Genomic DNA, 15,141 nt, shown 5'->3' with positions numbered 1-15,141 from the left:
TTTTTGGGATATCCCAGGGTTATTTTGGGTTTATTTTTGAGGTGTTCCTGGGTTATTTTTGGGGGTGTCTCTGGGAGTATTTCAGGGATATTTTGGGGTGTCCCTGGAGTTATTTTGGGGATATTTTGGGGTTATTTTGGGGTTATTTTGGGGGTGTTTTCACGCTGTCCCCCCCTTTCCCCAGGTACGGCATCCTGGTGGATCCCATCCAGGTGGTGTCGCTGTTCCTCAAGGACCCCTACAGCTGGCCTGCCCCCTGCCTGGTCATCGGTACTGCACCCCAAAAACCCCAAAAACCCCTCCCAAAATACCCAAAACCACCACAAACCCAGAGCCAAAAAAACCCCAAAAAAAACTCCCAAAATACCCCAAAAACCACCAAAAACCCAGAGCCAAAAACTCCTCCCAAAATACCCCAAAAACCACAAAAAACCCAAAGCCAAAAAACCCCAAAACCCCAAAAACCCCAAACCCACAAAACCCCCAAAAAGTCCCCAAAGCCCCAAAAACCCCAAAGTCCAACCCCCAAAAACCCCAAACCGCAAAAACCCCAAAAACCCAAACCCCCAAAAACCCCAAACCCCAAAAATCCCCAAAAACTCCAAAAATCCCTCAAAAACCCGCAAACCCCAAAAAACCCCCAAACCCCAAAAATCCCTGAAAAACCCCAAAAACCCCAAACAGCCCAAACCCCAAAAAACCCCAAACAACCCCAAAACCCCAAACCCCCCAAAAATCCCCAAACCCAAAAACCCCAAACCCCAAAAAACCCCAAACCCCCAAAAAACCCCAAACCCCAAACAAGCCCAAAAACCCCAAACCCCAAAAACCCCAAAACCCCAAACCCAAAAAAAACCCCAAACCCCAAAACCCCAAAACAACCCCAAAAACCCCAAAACCCAGAAAAAACCCCAAACCCCAAAGAACGCCCAAAGAACCCCAATCCCCAACAAACCCCAAACAGCCCCAAAACCCCAAACCTCTAAAAACCCCAAAAACCCAAAAAACCCCAAAAACCCCCAAAAACCCAAACCCCCAAAAAACCCCAAAAACCCCAAACCCCCAAAAAGCCCCAAACCCCAAAACCCCCAAACAACCCCAAAAACCCAAACCCCCAAAAACCCCCAAAACCCCAAAAACCCCAAAAAGCCCCAAAAACCCAAACCCCAAACAACCCTAAAAAGCCCCAAACCCCAAAAACCCCAAAAACCCCAAAAAGCCCAAAACCTCAAAAACCCCAAAAACCCCAAAAACCCCAAAAAGCCCAAAACCCCAAAAACCCCAAAAACCCCAAAACCCCAAAAACCCCAAAAACCCCAAAAACCCCAAAACCCCAAAAACCCCAAAAACCCCAAAAAGCCCAAAAAGCCCAAACACCCAAAAAGCCCAAAAAGCCCAAACACCCCAAAACCCCAAAAACCCCAAAAACCCCAAAAACCCCAAAACCCCAAAAACCCCAAAAACCCCAAAAACCCCAAAACCTCAAAAACCCCAAAAACCCCAAACACCCCAAACACCCCAAAACCCCAAAAACCCCAAAAAGCCCAAAAAGCCCAAACACCCAAAAAGCCCAAAAACCCCAAAAACCCCAAAAAGCCCAAAAAGCCCCAAAAACCCCAAAACCCCAAAAAGCCCAAAAACCCCAATAAGCCCAAACACCCCAAAACCCCAAAAACCCCAAAAACCCCAAAACCCCAAAAACCCCAAAAACCCCAAAAACCCCAAACACCCCAAAACCCCAAAAACCCCAAAAAGCCCAAAAACCCCAAAACCCCAAAAACCCCAAAAACCCCAAACACCCCAAAACCCCAAAAACCCCAAACACCCCAAAACCCCAAAAACCCCAAAAACCCCAAAAAGCCCAAACACCCAAAAAGCCCAAAAAGCCCAAAAACCCCAAAAACCCCAAAAACCCCAAAAAGCCCAAACACCCAAAAAGCCCAAAAAGCCCAAAAAGCCCAAACACCCCAAAACCCCAAAAACCCCAAAAACCCCAAAAAGCCCAAACACCCCAAAACCCCAAAAACCCCAAAACCCCAAAAACCCCAAAAAGCCCAAAAACCCCAAAAAGCCCAAAAAGCCCAAAACCCCAAAAACCCCAAAAAGCCCAAAAACCCCAAAAAGCCCAAACACCCCAAATCCCCAAAAACCCCAAAAAGCCCAAAAACCCCAAAACCCCCAAAACCCCAAAAACCCCAAAAACCCCAAACACCCCAAAACCCCAAAAACCCCAAAAAGCCCAAAAACCCCAAAACCCCAAAAACCCCAAAAACCCCAAAAAGCCCAAAAACCCCAAAACCCCAAAAACCCCAAAAAGCCCAAAACCCCAAAAACCCCAAAAACCCCAAAACCCCAAAAACCCCAAAACCCCAAAAAGCCCAAAAAGCCCAAAACCCCAAAAACCCCAAAACCCCAAAAACCCCAAAAACCCCAAAAACCCCAAAACCCCAAAAAGCCCAAAAAGCCCAAAACCCCAAAAAGCCCAAAAAGCCCAAAAACCCCAAAACCCCAAAAACCCCAAAACCCCAAAAACCCCAAAACCCCAAAAACCCCAAAAAGCCCAAAACCCCAAAAAGCCCAAAAACCCCAAAAAGCCCAAACACCCCAAAACCCCAAAAACCCCAAAAAGCCCAAAAAGCCCAAAACCCCCAAAACCCCAAAAACCCCAAAAACCCCAAAAAGCCCAAAAACCCCAAAACCCCAAAAACCCCGAAAAGCCCAAAACCCCAAAAACCCCAAAAACCCCAAAAACCCCAAAACCCCAAAAACCCCAAAAACCCCAAAAAGCCCAAACACCCCAAAACCCCAAAAACCCCAAAAACCCCAAAAAGCCCAAAAACCCCAAAACCCCAAAAACCCCGAAAAGCCCAAAACCCCAAAAACCCCAAAACCCCAAAAACCCCAAACACCCCAAAACCCCAAAAACCCCAAAAAGCCCAAAAAGCCCAAAAAGCCCAAAAAGCCAAAAAGCCCAAAAACCCCAAAAACCCCAAAAAGCCCAAAAAGCCCAAACACCCCAAAACCCCAAAAAGCCCAAAAACCCCAAAAAGCCCAAACACCCCAAAACCCCAAAAACCCCAAAAAGCCCAAAAAGCCCAAAACCCCCAAAACCCCAAAAACCCCAAAAACCCCAAAAAGCCCAAAAACCCCAAAACCCCAAAAACCCCAAAAAGCCCAAAAAGCCCAAAACCCCAAAAACCCCAAAACCCCAAAAACCCCAAAACCCCAAAAAGCCCAAAACCCCAAAAACCCCAAAAACCCCAAAAACCCCAAAAACCCCAAAACCCCAAAAACCCCAAAAACCCCAAAAAGCCCAAACACCCCAAAACCCCAAAAACCCCAAAAACCCCGAAAACCCCAAAACCCCAAAAACCCCAAAAAGCCCAAAACCCCAAAAACCCCAAAAACCCCAAAACCCCAAAAACCCCAAAACCCCAAAAAGCCCAAAAAGCCCAAAACCCCAAAAACCCCAAAACCCCAAAAACCCCAAAAACCCCAAAACCCCAAAAAGCCCAAAAAGCCCAAAACCCCAAAAAGCCCAAAACCCCAAAAACCCCAAAAAGCCCAAAACCCCAAAAACCTGAACTGTGAATTTCCCCCTCAGCCGCCAACGGCTTCGCTGTGGCACAGCTGGCGCTGGAGCGGGGCCTGGCACAGGTTGGGGTTTGGGGTTTTTGGGGTTTTTGGGGTTTTTGGGGTTTTTGGGGTTTTTGGGGGTTTGGGGTTTGGGTTTTGGGGTTTTTGGGGTTTTGGGGTATTTGGGGGTTTTGGGGTTTTGGGGTTTTGGGTTTTTGGGGTTTTTGGGTTTTTTTGAGGTTTGGGGTTTTGGGCTTTTTGGGGTTTGTTGGGGATTGGGGTTCTTTGGGGTTTTGGGCGTTTTTGGGGTTTTGGGGATTTGGGGTTTTGGGGTTTTTGGGGTTTTGGGCGTTTTTGGGGTTTTGGGGATTTGGGGGTTTGGGGTTTTGGGGGTTTTAGGGTTTTGGGGGTTTTGGGGTTTTTGGGGTTTTTGGGGATTTGGGGTTTTTGGGGATTTTGGGGATTTGGGGTTTTGAGGGTTTTGGGGTTTTGGGGGTTTTTGGGGGTTTGGGGTTTTGGGGTTGTTTGGGGATTTTGGGGTTTTGGGGTTTTGGGGTTGTTTGGGGATTTGGGGTTTTTGCGGTTTTGGGGTTTTTGGGGTTTGGGGTTTTTGGGGTTTTGGGGATTTTGGGGTTTTGGGGGTTTTTGGGGGTTTGGGGTTTTGGGGTTTTTGGGGATTTTGGGGTTTTGGGTTTTTGGGGTTGTTTGGGGTTTGGGGTTTTGGGGTTTTGGGGATTTGGGGTTTTTGGGGTTTTTGGGGTTTTTGGGGTTTTTGGGGGTTTGGGGTTTGGGTTTTGGGGTTTTTGGGGTTTTGGGGTTTTTGGGGTTTTGGGGTATTTGGGGGTTTTGGGGTTTTTGGGTTTTTGGGGTTTTTGGGTTTTTTTGAGGTTTGGGGTTTTGGGCTTTTTGGGGTTTGTTGGGGATTGGGGTTCTTTGGGGTTTTGGGCGTTTTTGGGGTTTTGGGGATTTGGGGTTTTGGGGTTTTGGGGGTTTTGGGCGTTTTTGGGGTTTTGGGGATTTGGGGGTTTGGGGTTTTGGGGGTTTTAGGGTTTTGGGGGTTTTGGGGTTTTTGGGGTTTTTGGGGTTTTTGGGGATTTGGGGTTTTTGGGGATTTTGGGGTTTTTGGGGATTTTGGGGTTTTTGGGGTTTTTGGGGATTTGGGGTTTTGAGGGTTTTGGGGTTTTGGGGGTTTTTGGGGGTTTGGGGTTTTGGGGTTTTTGGGGATTTTGGGGTTTTGGGGTTTTGGGGTTGTTTGGGGATTTGGGGTTTTTGCGGTTTTGGGGTTTTTGGGGATTTGGGGTTTTTGGGGTTTTGGGGTTTTTGGGGTTTGGGGTTTTTGGGGTTTTGGGGATTTTGGGGTTTTGGGGGTTTTTGGGGGTTTGGGGTTTTGGGGTTTTTGGGGATTTTGGGGTTTGGGGTATTTGGGGGTTTTGGGGTTTTTGGGGATTTGGGGTTTTTGGGGTTTTTTGGGATTTGGGGTTTTGGGGTTTTTGTTGATTTTGGGGTTTTGGGGTGATTTTAGGAGGGATTTTGGGGAATTCAGGGAGGGTTTGGGGCAGATTTTGGGGTTTTGGGTGATTTTAGGGGGGATTTTGGGATTTGGGGGTTCTCAGGCGAGTTTGGGATGGATTTAGGGGGATTTGGGGGTCATTTTAGGGGGTTTTGGGGGGATTTTGAAGTAGATTTTGGGGTTCTTTGGGGCTGTTTCAGGTGGGTTTGTGGGAGGTTTTGGGGTGCATTTTGGGGATAATTTGCAAGAATTTGGGGGTATTTTGGGGGTGTTTTGGAGTAGATTTTGGGGCCCATTTGGGAGCATTCCGTGGGTATTTTGGGGAGTAATTTGGGGGATTCTGGGGGGATTTCAGGGAATATTTTGGGTCGATTTTGGGAGGTGTTTTGGCAGGTGTTTTAGGGGTGTTTTGAGGGTATTTTGGGTATTTGGGGGTATTTTGAGGCTGTTTGGGATAATTTTGGTGAGTATTTTGGGGTATTTTGGGGGTATTTTGGGTATTTGGGGGAGAATTTTGGGGCTGTTTGGGGTTATTTTGGGGGTATTTTGGGGGTATTTTGGGGCTGTTTGGGGTTGGTTTCGGGTCATTTTGGGGAGTATTTTGGGCCAATTTTGGGCGCTATTTGAGGCATATTTGGGGTGTGTTTGGGGTGTATTTGGGGTGTATTTAGGGTGTATTTGGGGTGCATTTGGGGTGCATTTGGGGTGCATTTGGGGTGTATTTAGGGTGTATTTGGGGTGCATTTGGGGTGTATTTGGGGTGCATTTGGGGTGTATTTGGGGTGCATTTGGGGCTATTTTGGGGTGCATTTGCGGTGTGTTTGGGGTGTATTTAGGGTGTATTTGGGGTGCATTTGGGGTGCGTTTGGGGTGTATTTGGGGTGCATTTGGGGTGCATTTGGGGTGCATTTGGGGTGCATTTGGGGTGCATTTGGGGTGCGTTTGGGGTGTATTTGGGGTGTATTTGGGGTGCGTTTGGGGTGTATTTGGGGTGCATTTGGGGTGCATTTGGGGCACATTTGGGGTGCATTTGGGGTGTATTTGGGATGCATTTGGGGTGCATTTGGGGTGTGTTTGGGGTGCGTTTGGGGTGTGTTTGGGGTGCGTTTGGGGTGTGTTTGGGGTGTATTTGGGGTGCATTTGGGGTGTATTTGGGATGCATTTGGGGTGCATTTGGGGTGCATTTGGGGTGCATTTGGGGTGTGTTTGGGGTGCATTTGGGGTGCATTTGGGGTGCATTTGGGGTGCATTTGGGGTGCATTTGGGGTGCATTTGGGGTGTATTTGGGGTGCATTTGGGGTGTATTTGGGATGCATTTGGGGTGCATTTGGGGTGCATTTGGGGTGCATTTGGGGCACATTTGGGGTGCGTTTGGGGTGTATTTGGGGTGCATTTGGGGTGTATTTGGGGTGTATTTGGGGTGTATTTGGGGTGCATTTGGGGTGTATTTAGGGTGTATTTGGGGTGCATTTGGGGTGTATTTGGGGTGTATTTGGGGTGCATTTGGGTTGTATTTGGGGTGCATTTGGGGCACATTTGGGGTGCGTTTGGGGTGTATTTGGGGTGTATTTGGGATGCATTTGGGGTGTATTTGGGTTGTATTTGGGGTGCATTTGGGGTGTATTTGGGGTGCGTTTGGGGTGTCTTTGGGGTGCGTTTGGGGCTATTTTGGGGTGCATTTGCGGTGTGTTTGGGGTGTATTTGGGGTGTGTTTGGGGTGTATTTGGGGTGTATTTGGGGTGCATTTGGGGTGTATTTGGGGTGTATTTGGGGTGCATTTGGGGTGTATTTGGGGTGCATTTGGGGCTATTTTGGGGTGCATTTGCGGTGTGTTTGGGGTGTATTTAGGGTGTATTTGGGGTGCATTTGGGGTGTATTTGGGGTGCATTTGGGGTGCGTTTGGGGTGTATTTGGGGTGCATTTGGGGTGTATTTGGGGCACATTTGGGGTGCATTTGGGGTGTATTTGGGATGCATTTGGGGTGCATTTGGGGTGCATTTGGGGTGCATTTGGGGTGTGTTTGGGGTGCGTTTGGGGTGTATTTGGGGTGCATTTGGGGTGTATTTGGGGTGTGTTTGGGGTGTATTTGGGGTGCATTTGGGGTGTATTTGGGGTGTATTTGGGGTGTATTTGGGGTGCATTTGGGGTGTATTTGGGATGCATTTGGGGTGCATTTGGGGTGCATTTGGGGTGTGTTTGGGGTGCATTTGGGGTGCATTTGGGGTGCATTTGGGGCACATTTGGGGTGCGTTTGGGGTGTATTTGGGGTGCATTTGGGGTGTATTTGGGATGCATTTGGGGTGCATTTGGGGTGCATTTGGGGTGCATTTGGGGCACATTTGGGGTGTGTTTGGGGTGTATTTGGGGTGCATTTGGGGTGCATTTGGGGTGCATTTGGGGTGTATTTGGGGTGTATTTGGGGTGTGTTTGGGGTGTATTTGGGATGCATTTGGGGTGCATTTGGGTTGTATTTGGGGTGTATTTGGGGTGCATTTGGGATGCATTTGGGGTGCATTTGGGGTGCATTTGGGGTGCATTTGGGGCTATTTTGGGGTGCATTTGGGGCTATTTTGGGGCTATTTTGGGGTGCATTTGGGGCGCGTTTGGGGCTCCCCTGACCCGCGGTGCCTGCGCAGGGCTCGGTGTCGGAGCGGGCGGGCTCGGCGCTGCACGCCCTGAACCTGCTGAGCATCCTGTGCTTCCCGGCGGCCGTGGTGCTGCTGCTGCCCTCCGTCACCCCGGGTGAGCCTCGGGGGTCCCGGGCACCCCGGAGTCGGGGTTCGGCCCCGAGGACCCCCCGTGACGCCCCCCAATCGCGCAGTGGGCGCCGCCTTCGCCCTGGCCGTGCACACCGTGCTCTTCCTCAAGCTCTTCTCCTTCCACGACGTCAACAAATGGTGCCGCCGGCGCCGGGGGGGCGCCCCCGCAACGGCCCCCAAGGCGCCCCAAAAACAGCCCCAGGGGGAGGCTGCAGGTACTGGGGGGCCGGGGGAGGATCTGGGGGGGTTTGGGGGTTTTGGGGGTGTTTGGGACCCCCAGAATTGGGGGGGGTCACGGAGGTGTCTCCAGCCCGCAGAGCCAACGGGGATGTGGCGCACGGAGAGGTGACCTACCCTGAGAACCTGAGCTACCGCAGTGAGTCACAAAATCACCCCAAAATCACCCCAAAAATACCCCAAAATACCCCCCAGGAATACCCCCAAATCACCCCAGAAATGCCCCCAAATCACCCCAAAAATACCCCAAAATACCCCCCAGAAATACCCACAAATCACCCCCAAAATACCCCCAAATCCCCCCAAAAATACCCCAAAATACCCCCCGATATACCCCGAAATCACCCCAAAATACCCCAAAATACCCCCAGAAATGCCCCAAAATCCTCACAAAATCACCCTAAAATTCCAAAAAATCACCTCAAAATCCACCCCAAAATCCCCCTGAGGTGACCTACCCTGAGAACCTGAGCTACCACAGTGAGTCACAAAAACACCCCAAAAATACCCCAAAATACCCCCAGAAATACCCACAAATCACCCCCAAAATACCCCCAGAAATCACCCCAAATCACCCCCAAATACCCCCAAATCACCCCAAAAATACCCCAAAATACCCCCCAGAAATGCCCCCAAATCACCCCCAAAACACCCCAAAATACCACCCAGAAATACCTCAGAAATATCCCCCAAGTCCTCACAAAAAGACCCCAAAATACCCCCCAGAAATGCCCCAAAATCCTCACAAAAACACCCCAAAATTCCCAAAAATCACCTCAAAATCCACCCCAAAATCCCCCTGAGGTGACCTACCCTGAGAACCTGAGCTACCACAGTGAGTCACAAAATCACCCCAAAATCACCCAAAAATACACCAAAAATACCCCAAAATCCTCAGAAAATCCTCAGAAAAATACCTCTAAAATCCCCCCAAAATCCCCCTAAAAATACCCCAAAATATCCCCAGAAATGCCCCAAAATCCTCACAAAATCACCCCAAAATTCCCAAAATCCACCCCAAAATCCCCCAGAGGTCACCTACCCTGAGAACCTGAGCTACCGCAGTGAGTCACAAAATCACCCCAAAATCGCCCCAAAAATATCCCAAAATCCACCCCAAAAATACCCTAAAATCCACCCCAAAAATATCCCAAAATCCACCCCAAAAATACCCTAAAATCCACCCCAAAAATATCCCAAAATCCACCCCAAAATCCTCTCTGAAACACCCCAAAAATCCTCTCTAAACCACTCCAAAATTCCCCCAAATCCCCACCAAAATCCCCCCTGAAATCCCCAAAATCCACTCCAAAAATGCCAAAAAATCCCTTCAAAATCCCACCAAGATCTACCATGAAAATCCCCCAAAATCCCCCCAAAATCCCCCCAAACCCTGAATTCCCCCAAAATCCCCCAAAAAATCCCCCCAAACCCTGAATTCCCCCCAAAATCCCCCCTGAAATCCCCCAAATCCACCCCAAAAATGCCAAAAAATCCCCTCAAAATCCCCCCAAGATCTGCCACAAAAATCCCCCCAAAATCCCCCAAATCCCCCCAAAATCCCCCCCAAAATCCCCCCAAAACCCTGAATTCCCCCAAATCCCCCCAAAATCCCCCCAAAAATCCCCCCAAAACCCTGAATTCCCCCTAAATCCCCCCCAAAAAATCCCCCCAAAATCCCCCCAAACCCTGAATTCCCCCCAAATCCCCCCAAAATCCCCCAAACCCTGAATTCCCCCAAATCCCCCCCAAATCCCCCCAAAAAATCCCCCCAAACCCTGAATTCCCCCCAAATCCCCCCCAAAAAATCCCCCCAAAATCCCCCCCAAACCCTGAATTCCCCCCAAAAAATCCCCCCCAAATCCCCCCAAAAAATCCCCCCAAAACCCTGAATTTCCCCCAAATCCCCCCAAAATCCCCCCAAAATCCCCCCAAAACCCTGAATTCCCCCCAAAAAATCCCCCCCAAATCCCCCCAAAAAATCCCCCCAAAACCCTGAATTTCCCCCAAATCCCCCCAAAATCCCCCAAACCCTGAATTCCCCCCAAATCCCCCCAAATCCCCCCAAAAAATCCCCCCAAACCCTGAATTCCCCCAAAAAATCCCCCCCAAATCCCCCCAAAAAATCCCCCCAAAAAATCCCCCCAAAACCCTGAATTCCCCCCAAATCCCCCCAAAATCCCCCCAAACCCTGAATTCCCCCAAATCCCCCCAAAAAATCCCCCAAAACCCTGAATTCCCCCAAAAAATCCCCCCCAAATCCCCCCAAAAAATCCCCCCAAAACCCTGAATTCCCCCCAAATCCCCCCCAAATTCCCCCAAAAATCCCCCCAAACCCTGAATCCCCCCCAAATCCCCCCCAAATCCCCAAAACCCTGAATTCCCCCCAAATCTCCCCAAAATCCCCCCAAAAAATCCCCCAAAAATCCCCCAAAAAATCCCCCCAAAAATCCCCCCAAACCCTGAATTCCCCCAAATCCCCCCCAAATCCCCCCTGGCACCCCCAAATCCCCCCCCCAAATGCCAATTTTGGTTCTTTCCTGGGCTGTTTGGGGGTTCAGGGGCTGTTTTGGGGTGTTTGGGGTGTTTGGGCTGTTTGGGCTGTTTGGGCTGTTTGGGGGATTTCGGGGCAATTTGGAATTGTTTGGGGCGGCTTTGGGGCTTTTGGGGATGGGTTCTGGGTGTTTTTAGCCTGGTTTTGGGGCGGTTTTGGGGTGTTTTGGGCTGTTTCTGGGGGCTTTCACAGCTGTTTTCAGGGTGTTTTTAGCCTGGTTTTGGGGTGTTTTTGAGGTGTTTTTGGGGATGGGTTCTGGGTGTTTTTAGCCTGGTTTTGGGGTGTTTTGGGGTTTTTGGGGGGTTTTTAGGGGGTGTTTTGGGCTGTTTTGGGCTGTTTCTGGGGCCTTTCACAGCTGTTTTCAGGGTGTTTTTAGCCTGGTTTTGGGGTGGTTTGGGGTGTTTTTGGGGTGCTTTGGGGTGTTTTTGGGGATGGGTTCTGGGTGTTTTTAGCCTGGTTTTGGGTTTTTTGGGGTTTTTAGGGGCTGTTTTGGGGTTTTTTTGTGGTTTTTAGGGGCTGTTTTGGGGTGTTTCTGGGGCCTTTCACAGCTGTTTTCAGGGTGTTTCTAGCCTGGTTTTGGGGTGGTTTGGGGTGTTTTTGGGGGTTTTTAGGGGCTGTTTTGGGCTGTTTCTGGGGCCTTTCACAGCTGTTTTCAGGGTGTTTTTAGTCTGGTTTTGGGCTGTTTTGGGTTTTTTTGGGGTTTTTAGGGGCTGTTTTGGGGATTTTGGGGGGTTTGTAGGGGCTGTTTTGGGGTGTTTCTGGGGCCTTTCACGGCTGTTTTTAGGGTGTTTTTAGCCTGGTTTTGGGGCTGTTTTGGGGTGGTTTGGGGTGGTTTTGGGGGTGTTTTTGGGGATGGGTTCTGGGTGTTTTTAGCCTGGTTTTGGGGTTTCTGTGGTTTTTTGGGGGGTTTTAGGGGGTGTTTTGGGGTTTTTAGGGGGTGTTTGGGGTTTTTTTGGGGTTTTCACAGGGTGTTTTAGGTTTTTTTGGGGTTTTTAGGGGGTGTTTGGGGGTGTTTTTAGCCTGGTTTTGGGGCTGTTCTGGGCTGTTTTGGGGTGTTTCTGGGGGCTTTCACAGCTGTTTTCAGGGTGTTTTTAGCCTGTTTTTGGGGTGTTTTTGAGGTGTTTTTGGGGATGGGTTCTGGGTGTTTTTAGCCTGGTTTTGGGGTGTTTTGGGGTTTTTGGGGGGTTTTTAGGGGGTGTTTGGGTTTTTTTGGGGGTTTTTAGGGGGTGTTTTGGGGGTTTTTAGGGGGTTTTTAGGGGCTGTTTTGGGGTGTTTCTGGGGCCTTTCACAGCTGTTTTCAGGGTGTTTTTAGCCTGGTTTTGGGGTGTTTTTGAGGTGTTTTTGGGGATGGGTTCTGGGTGTTTTTAGCCTGGTTTTGGGGTGTTTTGGGGTTTTTGGGGGGTTTTTAGGGGGTGTTTTGGGCTGTTTTGGGCTGTTTCTGGGGCCTTTCACAGCTGTTTTCAGGGTGTTTTTAGCCTGATTTTGGGGCTGTTTTGGGGTGCTTTGGGGTGCTTTGGGGTGTTTTTGGGGATGGGTTCTGGGTGTTTTTAGCCTGGTTTTGGGGTTTTTGGGGTTTTTAGGGGCTGTTTTGGGGTTTTTTTGGGGTTTTTAGGGGCTGTTTTGGGGTGTTTCTGGGGCCTTTCACGGCTGCTTTTAGGGTGTTTTTAGCCTGGTTTTGGGGTGTTTTGGGGTGTTTTTAGGGTGTTTTTGGGGCTGTTTTTTGGTTGTTTTTGGGGGGATGTTTGGGTGTTTTTGGGGTGGTTTCAGGATGTTTTCAGGGTGTTTTTAACATGATTTTGGGGTGGTTTTGGGGGATTTTGGGGCTGTTTTCAGGCTGGTTTTTGGGTGTATTTAACATGATTCTGGGGTGGTTTTGGGGATGGTTCTAGGGGTGTTTTGGGGGTGTATTTGGGGGGTTGGGGCTGTTTTCAGGCTGGTTTTTGGGTGTATTTCACATGATTCTGGGGTGGTTTTAGGATGTTTTCAGGGTGTTTTTAACATGATTTTGGGGTGTTTTTAGGGTGTTTTTGGGGGATGGGTTCTGGGTGTTTTTAGCCTGGTTTTGGGGTGTTTTGGGGTTTTTTTGGGGTTTTTTTTGGGTTTTTAGGGGCTGTTTTGGGGGTTTTTTGGGGTTTGTAGGGGCTGTTTTGGGCTGTTTCTGGGGGCTTTCACAGCTGTTTTCAGGGTGTTTTTAGTCTGGTTTTGGGCTGTTTTGGGTTTTTTTTGGGGTTTTTAGGGGCTGTTTTGGGGTTTTTTGGGGGTTTTTAGGGGCTGTTTTGGGGTGTTTCTGGGGCCTTTCACAGCTGTTTTCAGGGTGTTTTTAGCCTGGTTTTGGGGTGGTTTGGGGTGTTTTTGGGGTGCTTTGGGGTGTTTTTGGGGATGGGTTCTGGGTGTTTTTAGCCTGGTTTTGGGTTTTTTGGGGTTTTTAGGGGCTGTTTTGGGGTTTTTTTGTGGTTTTTAGGGGCTGTTTTGGGGTGTTTCTGGGGCCTTTCACAGCTGTTTTCAGGGTGTTTCTAGCCTGGTTTTGGGGTGGTTTGGGGTGTTTTTGGGGGTTTTTAGGGGCTGTTTTGGGCTGTTTCTGGGGCCTTTCACAGCTGTTTTCAGGGTGTTTTTAGTCTGGTTTTGGGCTGTTTTGGGTTTTTTTGGGGTTTTTAGGGGCTGTTTTGGGGATTTTGGGGGGTTTGTAGGGGCTGTTTTGGGGTGTTTCTGGGGCCTTTCACAGCTGTTTTTAGGGTGTTTTTAGCCTGGTTTTGGGGCTGTTTTGGGGTGGTTTGGGGTGGTTTTGGGGGTGTTTTTGGGGATGGGTTCTGGGTGTTTTTAGCCTGGTTTTGGGGTTTTTGTGGTTTTTTGGGGGGTTTTAGGGGGTGTTTTGGGGTTTTTAGGGGGTGTTTGGGGTTTTTTTGGGGTTTTCACAGGGTGTTTTAGGTTTTTTTGGGGTTTTTAGGGGGTGTTTGGGGGTGTTTTTAGCCTGGTTTTGGGGCTGTTCTGGGCTGTTTTGGGCTGTTTCTGGGGGCTTTCACAGCTGTTTTCAGGGTGTTTTTAGCCTGGTTTTGGGGTGTTTTTGAGGTGTTTTTGGGGATGGGTTCTGGGTGTTTTTAGCCTGGTTTTGGGGTGTTTTGGGGTTTTTGGGGGGTTTTTAGGGGGTGTTTGGGTTTTTTTGGGGGTTTTTAGGGGGTGTTTTGGGGGTTTTTAGGGGGTTTTTAGGGGGTGTTTTGGGCTGTTTCTGGGGCCTTTCACAACTGTTTTCAGGGTGTTTTTAGCCTGGTTTTGGGGTGTTTTTGAGGTGTTTTTGGGGATGGGTTCTGGGTGTTTTTAGCCTGGTTTTGGGGTGTTTTGGGGTTTTTGGGGGGTTTTTAGGGGGTGTTTTGGGCTGTTTTGGGCTGTTTCTGGGGCCTTTCACAGCTGTTTTCAGGGTGTTTTTAGCCTGATTTTGGGGCTGTTTTGGGGTGCTTTGGGGTGCTTTGGGGTGTTTTTGGGGATGGGTTCTGGGTGTTTTTAGCCTGGTTTTGGGGTTTTTTGGGGTTTTTAGGGGCTGTTTTGGGGTTTTTTTTGGGGTTTTTAGGGGCTGTTTTGGGGTGTTTCTGGGGCCTTTCACGGCTGCTTTTAGGGTGTTTTTAGCCTGGTTTTGGGGTGGTTTGGGGTGTTTTTAGGGTGTTTTTGGGGGTGTTTTTTGGTTGTTTTTGGGGGGATGTTTGGGTGTTTTTGGGGTGGTTTCAGGATGTTTTCAGGGTGTTTTTAACATGATTTTGGGGTGGTTTTGGGGGATTTTGGGGCTGTTTTCAGGCTGGTTTTTGGGTGTATTTAACATGATTCTGGGGTGGTTTTGGGGATGGTTCTAGGGGTGTTTTGGGGGTGTATTTGGGGGGTTGGGGCTGTTTTCAGGCTGGTTTTTGGGTGTATTTCACATGATTCTGGGGTGGTTTTAGGATGTTTTCAGGGTGTTTTTAACATGATTTTGGGGTGTTTTTAGGGTGTTTTTGGGGGATGGGTTCTGGGTGTTTTTAGCCTGGTTTTGGGGTGTTTTGGGGTTTTTTTGGGGTTTTTAGGGGCTGTTTTGGGGTTTTTTTGGGGTTTTTAGGGGCTGTTTTGGGGTGTTTCTGGGGGCTTTCACAGCTGTTTTCAGGGTGTTTTTAGTCTGGTTTTGGGCTGTTTTGGGTTTTTTTTTGGGGTTTTTAGGGGCTGTTTTGGGGTTTTTTGGGGGTTTTTAGGGGCTGTTTTGGGGTGTTTCTGGGGCCTTTCACAGCTGTTTTCAGGGTGTTTTTAGCCTGGTTTTGGGGTGGTTTGGGGTGTTTTTGGGGTGCTTTGGGGTGTTTTTGGGGATGGGTTCTGGGTGTTTTTAGCCTGGTTTTGGGTTTTTTGGGGTTTTTAGGGGCTGTTTTGGGGTTTTTTTGTGGTTTTTAGGGGCTGTTTTGGGGTGTTTCTGGGGCCTTTCACAGCTGTTTTCAGGGTGTTTTTAGCCTGGTTTTGGGGCTGTTTTGGGGTGGTTTGGGGTGGTTTTGGGGGTG

General features: G+C 49.2%; 1 protein-coding gene across 1 annotated transcript in view; it reads left to right on the top strand.

Moving 5' to 3' along the window:
- The window catches only part of DGAT1 (diacylglycerol O-acyltransferase 1), a 56,761-nt gene that overhangs the window by 11,054 nt on the left and 30,566 nt on the right, over positions 1 to 15,141 (top strand). The window contains exons 4-8 of the mRNA XM_058824728.1: positions 185 to 270; positions 3,605 to 3,657; positions 7,723 to 7,828; positions 7,908 to 8,060; positions 8,156 to 8,221. Coding sequence (XP_058680711.1) covers positions 185 to 270; positions 3,605 to 3,657; positions 7,723 to 7,828; positions 7,908 to 8,060; positions 8,156 to 8,221 — 464 coding nt within the window. The remainder of the gene's footprint in view (positions 1 to 184; positions 271 to 3,604; positions 3,658 to 7,722; positions 7,829 to 7,907; positions 8,061 to 8,155; positions 8,222 to 15,141) is intronic.

This window comes from Ammospiza caudacuta, chromosome 1 (genome assembly GCF_027887145.1).
Source record: "Ammospiza caudacuta isolate bAmmCau1 chromosome 1, bAmmCau1.pri, whole genome shotgun sequence".
NCBI classification, from domain to species: Eukaryota; Metazoa; Chordata; class Aves; order Passeriformes; family Passerellidae; genus Ammospiza; species Ammospiza caudacuta.
This window is presented reverse-complemented; position numbering and strand designations above follow the sequence as displayed.